The 23,829-nt window shown below is 33.1% G+C and overlaps 3 protein-coding genes across 3 annotated transcripts in view; 1 reads left to right on the forward strand and 2 right to left on the reverse strand.

Annotated features, from left to right (window-relative positions):
• Window positions 1-23,829, reverse strand: part of LOC126966712 (connectin-like) — a 160,229-nt gene that overhangs the window by 54,210 nt on the left and 82,190 nt on the right. The window lies entirely within an intron of this gene.
• On the forward strand, window positions 12,420-15,106 carry LOC126966741 (uncharacterized). Its single transcript, XM_050811011.1, has 2 exons — window positions 12,420-12,839; window positions 14,260-15,106. Exons 1-2 carry the CDS (start codon window positions 12,656-12,658, stop codon window positions 15,000-15,002), a joined length of 927 nt encoding a protein of 308 aa, XP_050666968.1. The 5' UTR covers window positions 12,420-12,655; the 3' UTR covers window positions 15,003-15,106.
• Window positions 12,845-15,496, reverse strand: LOC126966730 (uncharacterized). The gene is made up of 2 exons (XM_050810996.1): window positions 15,094-15,496; window positions 12,845-13,788 (listed from the first exon to the last, which is right to left on the reverse strand). The coding sequence occupies exons 1-2, from the start codon at window positions 15,387-15,389 to the stop codon at window positions 12,900-12,902; spliced, it is 1,185 nt and encodes a 394-aa protein (XP_050666953.1). The 5' UTR covers window positions 15,390-15,496; the 3' UTR covers window positions 12,845-12,899.

Here is a 23,829-nt window from a genome sequence, read left to right on the forward strand (position 1 = left end):
AGTATAATTAAAAATAAAATTAGAAATATTAGTTTGATGAAATATATTAAGACTCTGTCAGCATTTTTAGCTAGGCTCAGTCTTTGATAGAAATACCTGCCTACATGCGATACGGTTTGCACAAATTATTAAAATCATCACCAAATAACTCACAGTAAAAGTTTCGTGATAAACAGCATTTATACGTATTAGAAGAAATTTAAAAAAAAATAATTTTAATTTATGTTGTTTTTGTATGAGAACGCCTCAGCGTATAGCATGGGCTGTATATAATGTAATATTACACAGCAACAATTTATTAAGGCACAACCTAATTTATGTAAGAGCCCATACGGTGTATGTCATAAGGAGCTAAGTGAGTATTTGTAAGGCCACGTCAAAAGCATAGTCGTGTACCATTTCAAAGGAAGGCGTGAACAGCCGCATTGTTGAATAGCCGAGGACCAAATACCTTCATTTTATGTTCGATTGTATATGTACTTGCTTCGATCGTAAATTGACTCTTAAGTTCATTGCCGTAACGATCACACTCGATTGTTTTGCTTATTCTGTAGAAATGAACTGAATATTGCTTTACAATTTATGGGAATAATTTATTCCACACGCGAGTAATGTAAGGAATATAATATGTATTCAATTTTAATTTCAAGTGATTTTATTTACACAATTTGGTGAATATTTTTACATTGGACACGGAATTACCTCGATTTTGCAATAAAATTATACAGTTTCATTTAAATTGCTAAAATAATATAATATTTTTAAAAGTTCATGATTAGGAATATTATTAAAAAAAACACATTAATAATGTCGTTTGATGAATAACCAAATTAAAAGGAAATATTAAAATATGTGATAAGAACTTTTTGGTATATCATGCTTGTATTTTAAGAGCTTGATCCTGAAACCTGAAACCGTAAGTGCAGCGTGTGTGTTAGTGTAATAATTAGTTTATGATGTTTAGAATTGACGTGGAATTAATTTTTTTATAATCTTTGTGATTTAGATTACAGATAAAGGTTTTTCTGCGTTATTGTACAATTTATTCTTTATTATTTTTATGTAATACGTGATATTTAAAACGCTTTTAACTGTACAAGATTCATATACAAATAAAATTTGAAAAACAAAATTTTATGAACGATACGGGATTCGAACCCACGATCTCCGGCGTTCCGTGCCGGTGCTCTAACCAACTGAGCTAATCGTTCGAGTACCGCCTCGTTATAAAATTCTGTTTGCTTTGTTCAACTCTCAGGTTGTGGCTTCATCTACAGGATCTACTTTACAGTTGATAACCTGCTCAACCCCAATATTTGCATATTAGGAAATTGACTTGAGATGTCGCTCTTGTAAATCTAAACAATATGTATTGTTTTTAAAGTGATAACCCTCACTTCTAGGATTAATATAATAGGCACAGAACGCCTGAGGTCGTGGATTCGAATCCCGCATCGTTCGAAAATTTTGTTTTTCAAATTTTATTTGTGTATTAATCCTAGAAGTGAGGGTTATCACTTTAAAAACATAACATATTGTTAAGATTCATTTATTAGATGTAGCACCTTACAAACTAATTTGTTTTGTATATTACAGCAATTGTATAATACTCTATTCATTGAAAATAGTGAGTTTTGAGTTTCTTGTATGTTCTTCTCATGAGCTCTAAGTTTTCCCAACATATGGTAGCTTCAGTATTTTAAAACAAATATTTATTGGGACGATTCAATAGCTCTTAGTTTAAGCCTAATTAAATAAAGAATATTTGACTTTGACTTTAATACTTCAGTTAATTTATTAATTTACATGGTAGTGATTTTGAGAATATCCTTTGTGGTTTTTTATTATTTGTTTTATTAGTGTTATTATTATGGGATCGCTTAAACAGACAGACGCACTGAAAAGATAAGCCTTGGTTATAGAGTACCTGTTAATTTTCTTTAAATATTTTTCTTATTAAGCTAATCTTACCACATATTTTAATTTTTAAAATTTTATCATGACTAACTTGTATACATGCACATATGTATGATGTGGTCCCCGTAGAGTAAAAGCCTTCTCCATCTCTTTCTCTTTTACCTTACTGTAACAATTGTCAGGTAATTGCTTCCCGCTATCTCCACTATATTATTTTTTGCCCCACAACATCACTATGTCTGTTTCTATAAATTTTTACAACAAGATCTTGAATCTTTTAACTTTGTTCTCTCTTGAATTTCTGTGTTTATTGGTTTTTGTATTTTTATGGGTTTCAATACGCTTCTCTCCATAGTACGTTGGAAAGACAATATTTTATTCATAACTTGTTCAGCGTTGATCCATGTTTGATTTGCATAATGTGAGACTCTTGCTCTCGTGTATGTAGGAATTCAATCTTTTTTCATTTTCGAGGTTCTGTATTCTTCCCTTCTTTCTTGTATTTTGGATCCATGGAATATCTTCCATCACAAAACACTAATATTAGAAATTACAGACAACAAAGTTTATTCAAAAGCACGCACTAACTGGAGGCTTTGAAAGCTTCGAATTTGACAGTGTATTTGAGTTTGCTTGCAACACATTTGGCATCATTTGAGCACGCTATATTTCGCATAATGTAAATTTGATTTGAATTTAAAGCGAAAGGGAACTTATATTTTGCAGTTGTTTCTAATGTATATTTAACGATAGCAGCCTATGATTTAAATGTATTAATATCAAAATAATATACGAAAACTTTAACATTGCAAATTTGAACATTTTTTAATCATTGTTTATAAAAGTGGAACTTTTATTCCATCACTGCTAATTGTTTCGTCCATATATTGCATGTTGAATTACAATCGGCCACGGTGTAAGTATAAAGTTGAATTATTAATTTCAGCTATTGCTTTCAAGTTAAGTTTGCCAAGTAGTCTACAGCACCAGTTTTAAATTCTGGTTCCCAAGAGTTTGAAGATTTTTTTGCAAAACAAATTGAAGGTAATTGCACGATACGCAGATAATAAGGCTCACAGAAACATATATAACATGGTTACACACAAGCAACGTTCACTTATAAGATTAATTATACTATTAAAGAACATTTCTTTTCTTTGAAATTATACGAAGCAAAGCTCGCGGAGTAGAAAGGGGACAATACCACAGTGGGTATGACAAACTGAAATGCCGTTGTTTAATTTCTCATGCCTTTGCCCGCAATTTTCTTTTCTTTTGCTCGGACGCTCGCCATCTTTCCCTTGTCTCTTTTGTGTGAAGTTGAAAATGTTTTATGTCGACATGTGGTCCTCAACTGATTAAATTTTTGCACATTTGTTTGTTATTTCTTTCCGTATAGATGGTTGTTGTATAAAAAAGTACGGGTCTTTTAAAATATTCGGTTTTGTCACAAAAACAAAATTGTAAATAATTTTAATCAAAAGTTAAAAAATATGAAATTAAGTAAACAGTACAATCATGATATTTAATGAAAGGACATTAACACTTTAATATTTTCTTATTTAATTACGTGGTTTTGAAAAGAAAGGGAACGATCGGTTTAATTAAATATTAAGTCTAAAAAAACATTTAAATTTATACCTGTTTTAATCCCATAAAAGCATTTTATTACAATAAAAATAATTGCTTCCATTTTATAAAGAAAGCCAACTTAATGTTATCTTATTCCGAAAATTGACGTTGTAATAAGTTGAAATACCATTTTACAACAACAGTAATTTTACAACAATGAATTATGTTTTTAATGTGATAACCCTCACTTCTAGGATTAATACACAAATAAAATTTTAAAACAAAATTTTATGAACGATGCGGGGCTCGAACCCACGACCTCTGGCGTTCCGTGCCAAATTTTAAAAACATAATTGTTTTCAAATTATAATTGTGTATTAATCCTAGAAATGAAGGTTATCACTTTAAAAACATAACAAATTGCTTAGATTTACAAGAGCGACATCTCTAGTCAATTTCCTAATATGCAAATATTGGGGTTGAGCAGGTTATCAACTGTAAAGTAGATCCTGTAGATGAAGCCACAACCTGAGAGTTGAACAAAGCATACAAGATTTTATGACGATACGTTGATCAAACAGTTAGCTCAGTTGGGAGAACTGGCATGGAACGCCAGAGGTCGTGGGTTCGAGCCCTGCATCGTTCATAAAATTTTGTTTTCAAATTTTATTTGTGAATTGTATATCATTTATAATTTCAAAATGCAAAAGTTTATTTTGTAAGTAAGCCGCAAAATAGCACTTGAATATGACTTCAGTTGAGATAATATAAAAATGCTAATCTTGCTGATTTGTGCGTAAACTTGTTCAAACATGGCGATTAAATACATACATGGGCTGCGACCCAACGGGTGCTAATAACGAAAATTCTGTAAAATTTTAACGGGTTTTAATTAGAAACCGAGGAAAAATTTAAAATTATCTGATGGGGGATAACCATCATTTGTTTGTGGCGCAATAGGACGAACGGTTGATTGTCACAACCGCGTCCACGTTTGATACTAGCTCGCAACTTACCAATGTGTTTTCGCTTTTTTAAAATATGAATGTTTGTTCGACACTTTATTAGATTGGAAACAGTCTTGTGATGTCTCTGGTGTTATAAGATAGTACGGGCCGCGGTGATTACACACCAACAGATACAAGAACACATACGGGATGAATGAATGGTAATTTTTCGTCATTTTCCTTAAAAAAACTATCACCCGGTTACATCCCATACCAAAGAAATTTCAAGATAATTACTGGCAGTTTATGTTACATTCCATTAATTGTTTGAAACCTTGTCAAATTATTTGAGAAAAGATCAACCGTGATTTATTTTTTAAGACATTACGTGTCATTATTGATGATAATCAGGGTAGGTGTTACTAAGAAACAGTATCTCAAGTAAACCCCTTTATATTTTATGTTTTACCTTTCGTCGACAACTCATTGACTAAACATTGTTTTTATTGTAAATAAGAATCTTTTTACTGTATTCCCGAAAATCATAATAATATGTTCTACAGGGGCAAAGTATTTTTGATGTGAACAATTCCATATTTTTTTACTTTACTAATTACTTTTCAATGGGAGAAGAGGACAAACCAGCGTCGGGTAACCTGATGTGAAGTGATCACCCACGTCAACATCCTCCTGTAACACTAGAGAAATCTCAGGAGCAGCGCCCGTCTTTTTATCTGCCTAAATCATAGGTAGATTAAGAATCAGTTATCTTAGTAACAAGCAGGCCTTGAGTTCTATTGTTTTATAAATAGTTGTCTAAAACGGCTTTACTGAGAGTTTATCGGAGTTGGTACCGACTAGTTTCAGACCATTCGGAGGTCATTCATCAGGGTGTTCGGACCATTCGGAGGTCATCCATCAGGTTGGGTGTAGTGGGTTCGCGGTAAAGTCCCGTCTTAAACTGTCGGTATCAACTCCGACAATCCGTGAGTAAAAGTGTTTTAGACAAATAAAGTTTATAATGTCTCACGAAAGTTTTAATAATTTTATTTCTATTTATACATATTATTAGAAATAAAAGTTAACACATGTTTTTGTAATGAATTGATTAATTCTTAGATAATAAGTACCGTATTCTATTTTTGTTTTATGAAAATAAGGGAAGAGACGAGCAGGACGTTCAGCTGATTGTAATTGATACGCCCTGCATCGGCAGGGCGTATCAGTTGGCAGTATTGTAATGACAATACAGTGCCGCTCAGGATTATTGAAAAACCCAAAAATTCTGAGCGGCACTACAACTGTGCTCGTCACCTTGAGACATAAGATGTCAAGTCTCATTTGCCTAGTAATTTCACTAGCTGCGGTGCCCTTCAGACCGAAACACAGTAATACTTACACATCACTGCTTCACGGCAGAAATAGGCGCCGTTGAGGTACCCATAATCTAGCCGGCATCCGGTGCAAAGGAGCCTCCCACTGGTAAAATGGGTTTAGTTGTGGCAAGTTATACTAGAGCAAGATGTTTTGTCTTATTCTTTTTCAAAATAAGTAGGTTATAAATAAAATATATGAAAGTAATTGAATAGTTGCAGTGCCAGAGGTGTTTGGCATAATGTGTGTTTGTAGAAGCTTCACGAAAAGTCAAAGTTGAATAAACTTTATTCCAATATGCTTAAGCTAAGCTCTTCTGAATCGTCATTGTAAATATTTGTTTTAAATTACTTAACTTAAATTACTCAATTTTTTACGAACATATAGGTGATGTTCGTTAAAAGTTGAGCTCGTGAGAAGAACGTATTAGAAACCACTCTTTTGAATCAAATAGAGTATTTTACAATGGCTGTAATATACATAACAAATTAGTTTTTTAAGGTGCTGCAGCTAATATTAAATTTTTTCATGAATTAAGATTTAACTGTATAAATATAAATGATTGTATATTGTACGTATCAACCTTTAGAGCTTGAACTCATTGTTTGTGTAAGGATGCATCGTGAACATGATGGTCGTGATTACTGTCACAATTAGTAATTGTATCTAACAAATACAATTGCGATTCATTAACTATAACAGATCGATCTGGCAACCCAAGCAGCATCCGTTCACGAGTTGACGCATGGAACAGCCATCGTTCCAATGTCTTTGTTTTATCAGAACGCAACGGAATGTCTGTATGTCAGACACGATGTGATACCTACTTAATTATTTTACAAATATCTCTTTTAAATATGTGCGCCTATTGATAGCGACGTTATGATATCTTGAAGTCTTGTTGTAATCAATGAGGTAAACATTACATATTTTGTATTCTAAATATTTGAAGAATTCAATTTGTACTCGTATTGAAATCCCCTATATATTATTAGATAGTTATTTCCTCCCTATTAACTACGACAACCGCGTACATCATTTTATAAATATTGCAATTAGGATAGAATTGAATAGAAACATTTTATTAGCAATAAAAAAACACTTACAGTGTAAGCTTGAATCCCTGCTAAAAAGAGCTGACTCATTGTTATACAAGAAGTTACAACAGTGCAGAAGACATCAACACAACACTGGTTTTCAGCAGCCCCTCGTGGCATTTGAAGTAGACAGTAGTTTTAGTTCAATTAATAATGCGATATTAAAACAGTGCAAGTAAACTGAATTTTTCAACGTGAGAATATTAAATTTTCATGGAATGTTTGAATGAAAAATATTAAGGTCATGCTTAGCATTTTTAGTAAGTGCATGGTATTTTATAAAGATAATAGATGACATTGTCCTATATATTGTCATTTTCTAATTAGAATAGACTATTATATTAACAGTGAGCTGTACAAAAACACAATGAGAAACGGCTCCATTTCTTTTCATTACTAATGACGTTTACCTATTTACCCCATTCTCTCTAATGATACGCTCATATGAGCATTAAAAATGGAGTTCGTAATGATAATAATTCGCAGCGAGCACAATGGTAGCACGTGATCTCCCTACGATATTACTAAGATACTTCATTATATAGCAAAGACAAACAATAGAAGCTTTTATGGAGCAAATCAGGGCTACCACTCACATTTCAAATTCAAATATATTTAATCAAAATAGGATTCAAAATCACTTATTGAACGTAAAGAACTACCACTCATTCAAAATAGACTGCCTCAGATTTGAGAATAACGGGCGCAATAAACTTAGCGGGATTCTTTTTATTATTAAAATATGAATTTTTAAGTCTGTGGTATCATTAAGAAAACCGTTTATGCACAACGTAACGTAGTAACGTTTCCCACACAAACGTTTTTTAACAATTCTTTTAAATTTAGTAACACACTTGTTTTGTACATTATCTGTGATCATATTATAGAAGCATACACATAGACAAAATAAAGACTTAATAACTCGACTTAACTGACTACTAGGCATAACAATTTTATGTTTATTCCTCGTGATAACACAATGATTATTACAGTTTCTAGCAAATTCCTCAATGTGCTTACGAACATATAGAACATTATTAAAAATATATTAAGAAGCAATAGTCAAAATGTTTATTGCTTTAAATTTGTATCTTAATGATTTCAAATGTATATTATTATAAAACTTACTTCACAGATTTTTAATTTCCATTCAATATCTCATCATCCGATCAGGTGGTTTTTCTGTATTTTGTGTATTTTAATTATTTAAAATTTTAAACAATTTCCTGTACCAACGATCTAAAGCGATTATAATATCTTGGAATTAACTTTAATCATATTTTGTCGTATAGAAAGTGTAAGTAGATTATAAAAATTAAAATATAAAATTATAAATAAACTTTGTTAAGCTTACTCAACAATATATATTAACATTTAAGTTTTAAGTAAAAGGCTAGCGAAAGGAAAGTTAAAGCTATCCGCTCATTAATATCTGCAATTAAGAGATGCTGGTCGGCCTTTGAACAGGGAATGTAACTTGTTTTACACAAAGTATTCAGCTTCGCAATTGTGAAGGTGATCTCGTAGCAGTAGAAAAAATTTCATAAATTATTATTCATCGGGGCAGTATTGCAACCACACCTTTTTATACCGCAAAATAGCAATGTAATCTTACTGTTGTATTTCGGTTTAAAGTATGTGGGTGTGAAATCACAGCATAAATCATTGTATAATCTAAGAAAGGTTGATAAGTAACATTGAACAATAAAGCTATAAGCTTACCCTAATAATCTTAATATATATAAATTACGTGACACGTTGTTTGTCCGCGATGAACTCCTAAACTAATGAACAGATTTTGATGGGGATTACTTCATCGAGTGCAGTTTGGTCCAACTTGAGAGATAGGATAGTTTTTATTTCGATTTGGGGCCCATAATTATTTTTAATTTCAATATTTGTTTTGTATGGACATTCTATGAGAGAATTTAATGAGGCACGGTTTGACAGTTCCGCTGTGAAACAATTTCATTTTAACAACAGGGAGAATATTTTACGAAATAATTCTTTGTGTTTTGAAATATTATTGGCGAATTCCTATAAAACAGTATTTTTTTATTATCAACAGAACAACGTCTGTCGAGTCAGCTAGTACATATATATATCCTTTAACGGTTGTATGGGTTTCCGGTTTTAAGACATATTCTGTGGGTATGAGTATATTATTTACTTGAAAATATCATCATTTGTCAAAAAAGCTAAAGCAAAACTGTTAACCTCTGCGTGAATATGATCAAAGTCCCTTTCTATAACTGGCGTTTTAAACAATATGCAGTTTTCAATAAATTGAACAAGTGTCAACCCTAGAACTACGGCAGCAATAATACTCGATTGCGGTTCCCTCTGATAACAGTGATTGTCTTAGAACGCTGAAACAAAAAATTATAAGTCACAATTGGGTTGTTTGTTTCGTATTATTGTTTCGTTTACACTTTTAAGTGGTCTTATCTTGTTAGAAAGCTTTGAAATTTTCATTGTTTTCTCAAATTATGTTATGATTTCTTTGAATTTCAATTATTACTTTGATAATATTTGCAATAACACTTCGTTTTAAAATATGTTACATACGGAATAGTAGTTATATTATGTATTCTAAACTAGGTATCCTTACAATAAAAGTAAATTAATTAATTTTAGTACCTGTTTGTTATAGTGACCATCATCATAGTATTGGTCGTGAAAAGATTTTATACAACCTAACAGTTATTATAGAAGGACAGAACGGTAGTGCAAGAGATTAATTTTTTAATTAAAAAATAATAAGAAAATTATTGGCTGAATGTTATTAATGTATATTTAAACAAAATGATCTATATTTCCGTGGAATTATCCTATCGAACAGTATCCGGAGAACGAAGAAGAGAGAAGAGATAGTTCATACTCTAGTAATAGTTAATATTCTAGTGAATGTTGACCATACGTTGTGTGTTTTAAAGTACATTGAACTTTTTCCTATTAATAATACGGCTGCAATGCCGTGGGACAGTCAAGTTAATTTAACTTAATAATAGAGGACTGTCTATGAGGCCATGAATGAGTTCATGAAAAATATAATGTTTGATACTTTCCTACGCTGTTCAAGACGCTGTCTAGATTCATAGCAGTCTAACTGACGACAAAGATTACTTGAATTTGAGAGATGATATAAAAATTTTGGACTGTAGCTTATAAGTGAATTTGCCAGAAACTGTCATAACCATAATGTTGACACCAGGAACAGACATAAACTGATGATGCCTACTACTCGGCTAAGTCGAGTTAGTAAGTCTTTTGTGGGGCGATGTATCTGCTTTTACAACAAGATCCCAGAAAATGTTCAAAACAAAAGTATTACGTTATTCAAAAGAATTGTTAAAAAACGTTTGTGTGGTAACTATAACATAAATGGTTACTATAACATAAATGACTTTCTTAATGATACCACAGATTGGGAATGGAGCGACCGCCCTCAGGCTATTAAATAATAAGTTTAATTGTACAATGTTACTTTATTACTTTGTAAATGTTACTTTAATTGTAAAACATATTTTTGATGAAAAAAAAAGCCCGCTGAGTTTGTTGCGCCGATTCTTCTCAGGCCTGAGGCATTCATTTTGGAATGGGTGGTAGTTTTTTTGACTTTCAATAAGTGATTTCACATCCTATTTTGAATAAAAATATTTGAATTTGAATCTAACCTGTTAATATAAACTTTGTAAGAAGGGCAACATACCGGACTGCAATACTGTAAAAGATTAGGAATGTATCAGTTAAGTAGTATCTTTGACACATCGGGGGTGTTTGATAAATTTTGTTTGTCTCCTCATAAAACCTGAGACTTTCGGAAATGTAGTCAGTGTGTGGTAATATTGAATGTTGTATTTCCAATATTTAATTTGGAAACAAGTTCAAAATTTTGTAGAAATTATTGTGTTTATTTTTTGTAGGTATTAAAAATATATATATATATACTTAATGTCTGTCAGAGTATGAATTAAATGGATAAAGGGTCAGTTACAGAAAGTAGCTGTTTTGGGAACGACACGCATCGTGCAGAAGTTACTTACGGCCGTTTTCAATAACGTATCTCTAGTTACGGATACATTGCTATCACTGTTTAATGACAAGATCTTATCAATCCATAGTTATGTTCAATATAGTGTATAGAGATTATAGTAAATAGAATAATAAAATTTATTGAATTAGGCGTTACTTTGCGGAAATCCATACACGCTGATTCGTGCCAGATTTTGGCGAGACAACACGTCCTGAGGATGCCTCGTGTAGAGGCGAAATACGTGTCGAATTGTTTTTAAGACAAATATTGGCGGAATTATCACTAAAGAAAACTTAAATCATTTGTATAATAGAATAATAATATTGACCAACTTTCACACAAATTATACAAAATGTGTCTGTTGTATATATTCATCATTTACCTATAGCCTTGTTACGACTAATATTACAATATATAGTTGATTAAAATATGAAAGAGCAACAGATACTCCTTGAGATATTTTAATTAATTGTGTTCATAACAAGACACTCTATACAGTAAGCCCGACCACATCATTAAATGTGGTGACATCAAAAACTTAGTTCAAGATATGAATTCTAGTTATAAATCAAAGTTATAATTGTCTACTTCTCAAACTTCAGCTATATTGTGTTTCAGTAAGAGTTTATTACGTAAGTTGTAGTTACCTTAAACTATATTATGTAAGTTATTCTGTATATAAGATCATGAATTGAAAACTTAAGAATTGTCTCTTTTATAAGGGGTTTTTGATGTGAAAATATGCATTAGCTTGTCAAATATAGTTTTCACATTGACTCTACTATGGTATTGCTGGTCAAACTTTAAAAAATTACCCATCAGATTTGTATCGCTAATATCTACCAGGCTAATAATGAGCTAAATCGGAAATAAATAAGAGAGTGGAATAGAAAATCAAAAGCATGAATATAATATGAAATTCACAGCTGCCACTGACAGTCCAAACATGTAATTATCCATCATCACCATCATCACCATCATCTGGACTATCTACTGGTGGGCAAAGGCCTCCCCCAAATATCTCCACGACGACTGCGCTGCCCTTATCCTCGTATGGTCAAGATTGTTGCCGGAATACATTGGACAAGGTAATCACACATGTACACACAAATTACAAAGTAAAACACAGAATCAATAATAAAAGCAAGCCTTATAATAAAGATCACATCTGCCCATCATCCCTTCCAACAACAAGGCGTTTTTGACGGTATTCATATATTATTGACCCGGGAAGAAACACAAAAAAAAAAGCACTGTGAATGTGCACACATCCGGACGACGAAGATATATTTAAGTTACCAGGTCAGTTAACAGGTCAAACAGCACATTGAAACTCTCCTGTGATAAATGTGGCAGAAGAAACACAATACGAAGTCTTTATGAACCCTCAAGACATCGAGCCGTTCACAGAGGACTAACGAGAATCTGCAATATATTTTTTAATAATAATACTTCATATTACAGGGTAAGGCTAAGTTCATATGGCCGCGCGGTACCGCGCGGAACTACGAACCGCGCGGCACAAGATCAATATAAACGATAATTATCGTCTACATTACCGCGCGGTACCGCACGCCAACGCGCGGCGCGCTCTGACCCGCGCGCAAGATCTAGAACCGCGCGCTGCCGCGCGGCCCAAGTATTTCAAACCTGTATCGACCTGTTCAGTTGATCCGCGCGCCTTGAGACGGAAAGACACATAGATCGATGCAATGAGTACCGAAGATGACATTGTGCCTATCGATTTGCTTATCGACGAAATCGAAAAAAGAGATGCGATTTGGAATCTTAACTCTAAGGATTATTCAAATAAAATATTAAAAAGAAGGTCTTGGGAAGAACTAGTTTTAATTTTTTGCAAAAATGATGATTCCGAAGAAAAAAAGAAAAATTTGGGTAAGTTGTTTTTTAATTAGTTTTATTTATTTAAAATAAGTTTTATAAAATCATCACCTATTACACCATTTTATCTTGCCAATCTAATTTACCTTCAGTAACAAAATAATTTGTGAATTTAGTTCGAATATTATCTACTTCATGGATTGCTCGTCCACTGTTAGTTGGATTCACATTAGGTAATGGCGCTGGATTGATCATATCATCCTGATTTATACCATCTCTCATCCTTACCAAGTTATGTAAAACACAAATAGCTTTGACGATATCAACAGCAAAATCTATCTTCACGTCTATTGGCCGGTGTAAGATACGCCACTTGTTACACATTATGCCAAATGTACATTCGACATACCTTCGTGCTAAAGAAAGGCGGTAGTTAAATATTTTTTTTTCTTTTGACAACATTTTACCACCATAGGGTCTCATCAAATTTTTAGTCATAGCGAAAGCCTCGTCAGCTACAATTACGTATGGTAGTTTAAATGCATCGCTCTCATTATTTGTGATAGATCTAGGCTCTGGTAAGTTCAACGAATTTTCTGAGAGTTTTTTGAATAATGACGTTTCCTTGAAAACACCCGAATCACTGTCTTTTCCGTAAGCTCCAACGTCTATCCATATGAAGCAATAGTTAGCATCACATAAAGCCATTAAAACTAATGAGAAAAAGTGTTTATAATTGTAATACATTGATCCTGATTCTGGTGGCTGTATTAAACGAACGTGTTTGCCGTCCAACGCTCCAACACAATTTGGAAAATATGCTTTATTTTCAAATTGTATAGATATTTGTGTCCAGATTTCTTTTGTTGGTGGACTCATGACCAAAGTTTTTAAATTTCTCCAAAAAACTTGGCACACTTGCTTAATTATACCCGATATCGTAGACTTGCCAATTTTATAACCATATTGTAACTCTGCAAATGAAGAACCAGTTGCTAGGTACCTGTAACATAATAGTTATTTAAGATACACGTGCATAAAGTAGATCTTTACCGAATAAGTGCTACAGTGAAAACACAAGCATAGCGAGTGTTTACAGTGTGGCACGCGAGCATAAAGTGCATATGCTCACGTGCCACGATAAATATTCCATTTCTATTCCTACTCCTATTCCTCGTCAAATTCCTATTCCCATACCTATTCCTACCCCTACTTACTCCTATTCCTACTCCTATTCCTATTCCTAATTCTATGTCTATGTCTATTTCTTTTAAGGAAATCTTTACTGAATAAGTGCTACAAAGAAAACACATTCATAGCGAGTGTTTACAGTGTGGCACGTGAGCCTAAAGTGCACAAAGTACAATTTGCATAAAGTACGAGTAGGTCATAAGGACTCTTTATGCACCCGTATCGTACAACATTTTTCAATAGTTTTGCAATGAAAACTAATAATTAATTATTTACTTTCTAGGATCGATTTTGCAAAAAAAATGGAAAAATTTACGAGATGCCTATGTAAAAGAACTTAAGAAAACAAAACATTTGAAGTCTGGTTCCTCAGCATCAACACCATCTTCATTTTCGTATTTCCAAAGATTGTCATTTCTTAAACAAGTTGTCCAGAAACGAAAAACTGACAACAGCCTTGATGTTGCGGAAGTTACAGAGAATCCTGATTTGGATAGTGCAGTTAACAGCAGCGGCGTTCAAGCTTCAACAGAAAATGTGCCCCGGAAAAAATTCAAACTTCACCCTGCCGATGAACATTTTGCAAATCTTTTACAACAAAGCATAAATACTCGAAATAATAATGCAGCAGAAAAGAAAGATGACGATGAAGATAAATTATTTTGTCTTTCATTGGTTAGGGAAATAAAAAAAGTTCCTGAAAACCGGCGTTTAAAACTGAAAATTGAAATTTATAATTTATTAGAACGATACCAAGCTACACGAGCACAGCCACTTGAAGATTTTAACTACCCGTCTACTTCATATAGCTCACAACGACCACCCAGAAACTATCATGCTTCATTTCAAAGTTCTCAATATAGCAACCCAATGCAGTACTCTGATATAGAATCAACACAATATGGCTATACAACTAGTTCATACACTTCACCTCCCACAAGTTCATCGCAAGCAACATCACCCCCGGGTGATGTTACTTGTGACCCGTCATACGAAGATTCTCAAGAATTAGATCTGTTCAATTAAACTAAAAGTTAATTTGCCAAGAAGCCTCGCTCATAATTTCTTATTTTTTATAATTTTTACTGTGATTATGATTAATAAACAGTTAACTTACCGCAATGTTACAATGAGTTTTTCTTTTGGTGATATGCAATATCTTACAGCATTTTCACTGGATTTTAAATCATTTTCAATGAAATCGTATAAAAAATCAAAGGTTGCAACTGACATACGGAAATAATTAAAAAAAATTTCTTCATGTAACCTCAACTTAGGGTATAAGGTGACAAACAGGCTTGAAGAAAGTCTGTCACTTAATATTGGATGCACCCAGTATCGCCTTTGTCGTCTTCTGCGACGTCTCAGTCTTCTATATAAAATCCACAAGCAAATTGCCTCCTCCACGTCCATTGTATATCAATGTTAATGCCAGACTGGCGCTCGTATATACCCTGTCATGTGAACTCTCACATCGCGCGTCGGCGCGCGGTGCCGCGCGGCCATATGAACTTAGCTTAAGGGTGACAATTTTAACCCCATAAGAAAAATTGAATCACTTTTGAGCTATCATGGTTTTAAGCTTTTTCGAACTAAGTCAAAATGCATTATAAAAAAATTAAAAAAAAAAAAAAAAATTCAATCTCATTTTTTTTTGATTTATACACTAGATTTTGCCTTATTTTGTAAAAAGCTAAAGAACATGATCACTCAAAAATTCACTTTTACATAATGCATTAAAGCAAATCGAAATAAAACCCTATCACCTCCTATCGAGAATATATCCAATCTTCAATTACTCTGTATAATCGATCGATTTCGACCACATTGGTAAATTCATTACTCAATAGAGAGGACTTTTAATGCAGCCTTTACTTTCCTAGAGCCATAAAAATATCGAAGAATGTTATATTCAAAGTTTCGAAGGCATTATTTAAAAAGTTTTAACTTACACTTTTCATGCTGGAGATAAGCCACGCCCTTACTTAAGTTGAGGCAATTGAAATGTCATAAAAGTTCTGCAAGTCGGAGGAGTTTGATATTAGTCTTTTTCTCGGATCCTCTTATTTCAACGCTCAAGGAGATAGTTTCATTAAAATATATTCTTAAGATATTTCAGCTCAAAAAAGTAAAAGGGAAAATTTAAAGAAACCGAGAAAATTGGAATTTGTATAAATTAAACCGTAAACGTTACTTTCATCTTTATAATTGCTACTTTACTCTCGATGAATTTGCAAAAGGAAAAAATGTCCGAGTATTAATTATACGGCTTCAAGATAATGTCATGTAATTTTCTTAAGAAATTTTCAATTAATCTTTAGCTTATTTTTTTGGCAAGAAACTAAATATAAACAGGCTCCATGTAAATTATATTGTTCATTTTGTTGGTTCTTTCACTAAAAATACATTGAAATGAAATTTATTTACTTAAAATTTAAACTTTACTTTTTTTTTGTCGATTAACCATTTAAAGTGGTGTCCAGTAAAACGTTTCTGTGGTAAGTTTTTTATTTCTAGAGGTTGGCCTTTTGAATAATTTTATACACATTACGTAGCTACTATTTAGGTATTAAATATAATTTACCAGTGGGAGGCTCCTTTGCACCGGCTGGCGGCTAGATTATAGCTACCACAACGACGCCTATTTCTGCTGTGAAGCAGTAATGTGTAAGCATTACTGTGTTTCGGTCTGAAGGGCGCCAAAGCTAGTGAAATTACTGGGCAAATGACTCTTGACATCTCTGACACTTGACATCTTATGTATCAAGGCGACGAGCGCAGTTGTAGTGCCGCTTAGAATTTTTGGGTTTTTTAATAATCCTGAGCGGCAATCCATTGTTATTAGCAGAGCGTTTCAATTACCATCAGCTGAACGTCCTGCTCGTCTCGTCTGGGACTTAAACTAGTTTATCCGGTAATTGGGTGGAACGAGGATTTAATTCAAGGGCCCTTTTAAATAAATATTTATTATGTTTTATAAATTTTCTACACCATTAAGAAGTAAGTGCCACGTAAAAGACTAAAAGAACGGAATGTGTGGGTCTAACTCTAAGATATTTTTATATGTAGCTGACATTAAGTTGTTCTCTTCTTCTCTTCTCTTCATCTTCTTCTTCTTTTTTTCTTTTCTAATCTTTTTTCAATTTAAATTGAAGAATAGCTTGACCGATTTTCATGAAAACAGGTGAGAATTAAACACAGAATTCGTGATTGAGTAAATGAGAAGCTATGATAATATTGATATTGGTATAGAAAGTGGTAAGTGATAAATTTTGAATCGATTTCTTGGGATTGCACTCATAGTGCTAAGTCACTTGTTTTCATAATTCTAAGTGTGTATAATATCGTTTCGATATAGTAGAATGATGTTGGGAATTGCCAAATTCTGAATATATATTTAAAGTTCGAATGAGATAAATTTTATACCTTTCATAATACGTCGTCGATACTATGTCAACAAATTCAAATCAAACATTGTTATTGTAGGCCTAAGCTAATAAGAGTTTTATATCGTTAATTAATAATTTGGTAAACAGTTTGTTTTGGGCTTTCCAAATAAATGATAAAATCCAGCAGAAACTAATAAGAACATATATTTATTATAACACTATTTTACATCAATTTAAATGAATCATTTTCTTATTTCTAGAATACTTTAAGTACTTACTGTAAATGTTCAAAAAATCTGCTGAATTTTAATAGAACGGTTATATACAAATGATTTGAGTTTTCTTTAGTGTTAATTCCGCCAATATTTGTCTTTAATCAATTCGACACGTGTTTCGCCTCTACACGAGCCAGATTTTGGCGAGACAACACGTCCTGAGGATGCCTTGTGTAGAGACGAAACACGTGTCGAATTGTTTAAAGACAAATATTGGCGGAATTAACACTAAAGAAAACTCAAATCATTTGTATAATTATGAATTTCCGCATTTAACGCCTACTTCAATAGAACGGTTATAGTAAGTTTTATTATAGAACGGTTATAGTAAGTAGTTAAATTATACATATAGTTGCTCTTAGAAATTAAGAAGTCATAAAGCCAGTCATTAGACATTCAAATTCAAATTCAAACATTTTTCTTCTAAAAAGGATGTATGAAAACAAAACGAATGCCTCAGACCTGAGAAGAATAAGCGCAACAAACTCAGTGGGCTTTATTTTCATAAAAAAATATGTTTACAAAGTAATATTGTACAATTAAACTTATTATTTAATAGGCTGAGGGCGTTCGCTCCATTCCTAATCTGTGGTATCATTATTCAATGTAGATTTCCATCAGGTATACAACAGATAAGTGTATTAAAGTTTACTGACGCTCACCATATACTTAAGAACATTAGAATTGCATGAAAACTTAGCTGAATCCAAAGCACAAAATGTTCACTTAATCTAAAACACGTAGCTTATGAAATGCCTGGTATTGACGTTAGAAGTTTCTAGAACAAAGAACACCGCTGAGTTCGCTTAAATCTTTGGTGGTAAATAATAAAAATGCTGCATGAATAGTTTGAACATGAAATATGGATATACGATATTATCATATTACTAAAACCTCGGCACTTTCTTTTCATCTATCTCTAGTTCCCTTATTCCACCGGGAGTATTGAATAATTTTGGATATGATATTCCATTTATAGTCTCAAATAATATTCATTCTGCCTTAGATTAAGAATTGGTCTCCGCTGCGCTCCAACTAGATACCGCACTAGCTAAGAACAATAGCGTTTTTATTACTTCAACTATTAGACGCTTGTGTGCGTGGCATCTTGGCACTCAATGGCATCTTTCAAATTTTGTAACATACGCTTCGTGTCATTTTACATTGAAATTAATAAAATAGAAAAAATTACTTGCTGATGATATGACTGATCCCAGTGTCTTTCAAATTATTATTTTTATACAATTTTACTATGCAACCCGGCATTTTAATTTCAATAATTAGCAAAGTTTAACACAACGTGTGGCATGTCAACGTCACACATTGTTTGAGACTGGCTAGAGTAGGGACTTGGGCCTAGTATTAACTGCCGCGCTTTGCGACTACGCGGTATCTAGTTGGAACGCAGCGAAGACCAATATTTAATCTTAGCATACTGCATATGAGAAATAAAATTAACTGTCATTGCAATTCGTTATCGTAATTTACTAGTTTTCTTTAGTGCTCCAAACAACGAGTTTTCTGCACAAGTTCAGTTTATGCCTGGGGAATTTTCTTTTCGAAGATTTTATGATTTAAACATCCTGTTTGAATTAAAAGATATTAATATTATTATAAATTTGTTACCCGTGTACATAATTGTGCATATTTTTACATCAAAGCTAATAATACTGCCTGCCGCTGTCATAAATGTTGAGGGTAAGTCAATTTATTGCTGCGCCTACGACAGTGTTGTTGTGAATGGATGGACCCCTGGAGTATGCTCAATTGGCATTTGACGACGTGCCCATGTGAGACATTGTCAACACAATCCTGTGCCATAGAAAATGGTATGTTTTTCTACAATTTTATCATAAACGTGGCCTGTGAAACTGCAGGTCTGCACTTAAAGGTTGAGCAAAGAAACAAGCACTTGACTAGATCTACAGATGATTGATTTTTTCAAAAGATTTACGTAATCCAAGACTCGATTTTATCCCAACAATAAACGAATCAAGCATACATTAAATCTAGTTTAACGTAGAACCACTCCAGATACAACTTTGTAGCGCTGAGCATAAGTTAATTCAATCGGCAACATTGCTTGAGCACTTATACTTGTATGTAGCAACTTACGAGACAGAATCGCTACGACAGGATCCAAGTAAACACTCCGAAACTTCTGCTCGCTGACGTACGTGGGTAGAACGATGCAGTCACGTGTTATTTTTATGCTGCAAAAGTTTTAATAAGCTGAAACATCTGTTGGGAATGGCTTGTGAAATTTTCAAGTGTTGGTACTTCGGTAAATATGTTTTCTTAATATTAGTAGATTTAATGTGATAGTGTGTTTTGAGATAACACGCGGCTTAATTAAGCATATGCGAGTGCATTTGTAGTATTATTTTATTCGGATTACTAATATCCGTTATTTATAATGATTAAGAAAGTTTTATCTTTATTTTTGTTATCTTGGCCTTTCTAAGGCCCTTTTTGGAATGATAAAATTTCGAATGCGAAGAATGATTGCAACTATTATATTTTTTTAAATATTGAATACCATACGTAATTACATTGTTATTTCAATTAAATATATGAAAACTAGAAACCGACTCAGACAAAGTCCTCGAATGGCGACCACGTACCGAAAGACGTTGTATTGGTAGGCCCCCCACAAGATCTACCGATGAACTGTTCAACTTTGCCGGAATAAAAGAGGGCAGCGCAGGATCGAACGCCATGGCGATCTTTGTCCAGCAGTGGACGTCTTCCGGTTGAAATGGATGGATGGATAATTGTAGGATTGCTTGCTCACCCCACGGGAGCACTGAATTTTTTTCAGGATAATAAGTATGTTAGTGTTAGTTACCCCTTTTACCAACTTATATGGAGTGGAAGGATAAGACCACGTATCCAACTTATATGTTCATCACGTGATAGTGTTAGATGACAGGTGTACGGAATAACAAGAATGCTAAGAGTTTTTGGGACTTAAAACCAATAGTTGGGTTCTCCAATAAAAAAAAAACACTTAAACTATAAACCTATTTGTAACCAGGAACTATTTCACATTTCAAAGACTAAAGTGAAACGCTGTATAAACTTGTATATCCCTTTCATTCGAGGAAATTTACAACATATCCGACCTTTATTAAGACAAAAATGTTAGTATTAACGGCGAGTGCTTACCTCAATATAAAATGAGTTGGTGCATTCTATTTTGAACTTAGATCGTTGAGTATAAAGTTTAAAATATTATTTTATAAGTACGATGAATAGAAAACCACTGTTGTGTTCATATTATGTAGTTTTGTGTTTAAATTAATGACGGTAACATGTAAGGTAACTAAATAGAATATAATTTTTTGCTTTTAAATGCAATTTATGAGTTCTTATTTATACGTAAACAAATTTAAGTGAGCTAAACAAGGTTGTGCTCTACTTTGTAAACTTTATTGAAATATGTAGTTGGGATTATAAAATAACTAGCTGACCCAACAGACATTGTTCTCTAGATAATAAAAAAAAATACTGTTTTATAGGAATTTGCCAATAATATTTCGAAATATCAAAAATTATTTTGTAATAAATGCTCCCTGTTGTTATAATGAAATTGTTTCACAGTGGAACTGTCAAACCGTGCATCACTAATTTCTCTCACAGAAAATATATCCATACAAAACAAATGTTGAAAATAAAAATAATTATGGGTCCCAAATCGATATAAAAACTATCCTATCTCAAGTTGGACTAAACTGCATTCCATGAAGTAATCCCTCCCCATTTAAATCCGTTCATTAGGTTAGGAGTCCAAAGCGGACAAACAACGTGTCACGTAATTTATATATATTAAGTATATGAATTTAACTTACATGCATATTTGGATGAAATCAAACGATTACATCTTTGCTCAAGATACAGTAGAAACTGAACTATAACATGCACTGAAAAGAATAAGAATAATTGCGTATTTTTATATAATCTAATTAATTAATCTTATTCTAGTAACGATTGTTTTAATTTTTGCGACTGTCAGATCTGGACCAACTTAACACGGGAAGCACCAGCTTTCAAATAAAAAAGAATCATCCAAATTGGTTCACACAGTCGAAAGTTTTGAGGTAACAAACATAAAAAAACAACAAACCGACGAATGGAGAAGCTCCTTTTTTGAAGTCGGATAAAAATAAACCTTAAGTCAAGCTAGCGAAACTCTCTAAGTAAAAAGCAATTCACTCGATTTTATGAAACGTGCAGTCATTGACAGATTGACAGATGACGGCAATAATCTTGTAAAAAATGAAGATCCAAAGAGCCAAAATCCACAACATTTTAAGCAACTGTTCGTTTTCAAACTTAGCCGGACTATATTTCGTGGCTAATCGCGATGATGTATTTATTTCTATTTCAAATTTTTGTCAATTAACTGCACGTACTTAATACCTCATAGTAAACTAAATTTCAATTCTTACCTAGGCAGGCCCGCCTCTTTGCTTAAGTATATTATAGAAGCTTACAATCATAAAACACTTTTAAAGGATTAAAACGCGTGTAATTGTAACGGATTTACATTAGATGTTTGCGTAAAAGTCACTTTTTTACTTTAGTTAACCCGTCCCCCTGAAAACGAGATCTGGAAAGGTATTGAAACGTCGCGTTAACTAAAATAAAAATGTAACTTTTACGCAAACACCTAAAGTAAAACCGTTACAATAACACGCGTTTTAATCCTTTAAAAGTGTTTTATTTAAATGTGTAACACTCGCGTTAATCAAAGAAAATACTAGTGGCCTTAGATTAAAGATTGGTCTCCGCTGCACTCCAACTAGATAGCAGGCGTAGTTGCAAAGTGCGGTAACTAATACTATGCCCAAGTGGGCGTACTCGAGCCAGTCTTGACCAATGTGTGACGTTGACGTGCCACATGTTCTGATAAACTTTGCTAATAATTGAAACTAAAATGCCGGGTTGCGTAAGTCAATAAAACTTTGTAAAAATAATACTACAAGAAGGAGAAAGACATTAGGGATCACATATCATGAGTAATTATTTTATATTTTATTAATTTCAATGTAAAATAACAAACTTGTTACAAAATTTGAAAGAAGCCATTGAGTGTCCAGCATCCAATAGTGGCCGTAATAAAAATGCTGTTATTCTTAGGTAGTACGGTATCTAGTTGGAGACCAATCCTTAAGCTAAGCTAGTGGCATAGTTTGATGTTGAATACAATTTGACACAAGTAACAGTTTATTTTTCTTTACTTGGCAAATGAACTACAAAGGAATCGGAATCACGATTGCGGACATAGTTGTCAGGTACATTTATAAACGTAACAGCTAGCTGTGAAGATCCGACGTAATGATGTGTTCACACTCAATTCTTCAAACAGTCACAATCTGATCAAGACCACGTCCTAACTCCCAGAGAGTTATAACCCTAACAACTCAGAAGAATTGTGGTTTGATAAAGAAAAAGATAGATCTAACGTCTTTTACACTAAAACAGGAGGAATTTTCTGACGGTCGCTTTCAGTGTTCGATCTCTTTACGACCCTTATAGTCCAGTGGTTTGTTATCCTGCATACTGTGCTAGAAGTCCCGGGCTTAAATCCCGATCGAAGCTAATATTTACATGATGTTTGATTCCGACTCATTGATGTTTATTTGTGTTTATATTGTATTTACCAGTGGGAGGATCCTTGCACAGGATGCCGACTAGATTATAGGTACACAATGGCGCCTATTTCTGCCTTGAAGCAGTAATGTGTTTCGATCCGAAGGGCGCCGCAGCAAGTGACATTACTGGGCAAATGAGACTTGACATCTTATGTCTCAAGGTGACGAGCACAGTTGTAGTGCTACTCAGGACAAGGCGTATTAATTGCCATCAGCTGAACGTCCTGCTCGTCTCGACCCTTATTTTCATAAAAAAATATATGTTTATTTAAGTAAGTTGATTGAATATATCGTTGTCCTGCAACCCATGGCACAGGCTATGCCTAGTTTGGGGCAAGATAATTTGTGTAAATGTGTCAATATATACATATACACTTTATTATTATTTAGATTTATATATTAGATTATTATATTGATCAATTGATCTTTAATATGTATTTCAATATGTTAATCATAATTTACAAATCAATTAAGTATAAAACGCCTACCTATCATAAATGCAAAAAAAACAATTGAAAAATATTAATACGTC

Source organism: Leptidea sinapis, chromosome 11 (genome assembly GCF_905404315.1).
Source record: "Leptidea sinapis chromosome 11, ilLepSina1.1, whole genome shotgun sequence".
Classification (NCBI taxonomy): Eukaryota; Metazoa; Arthropoda; class Insecta; order Lepidoptera; family Pieridae; genus Leptidea; species Leptidea sinapis.

Bases quoted from the DNA above. Each gene is read 5' to 3' on its own strand.
- LOC126966730 (XM_050810996.1), bottom strand. From the start codon at position 15,389: ATGGACGTGGAGGAGGCAATTTGCTTGTGGATTTTATATAGAAGACTG. The intron at 13,789-15,093 runs GTAAGTTAACTG...ATTATGTTACAG, and splicing joins AAACTCATTGTAACATTGCG to GTACCTAGCAACTGGTTCTT.
- LOC126966741 (XM_050811011.1), top strand. From the start codon at position 12,656: ATGAGTACCGAAGATGACATTGTGCCTATCGATTTGCTTATCGACGAA. The intron at 12,840-14,259 runs GTAAGTTGTTTT...TTTACTTTCTAG, and splicing joins AGAAAAAAAGAAAAATTTGG to GATCGATTTTGCAAAAAAAA.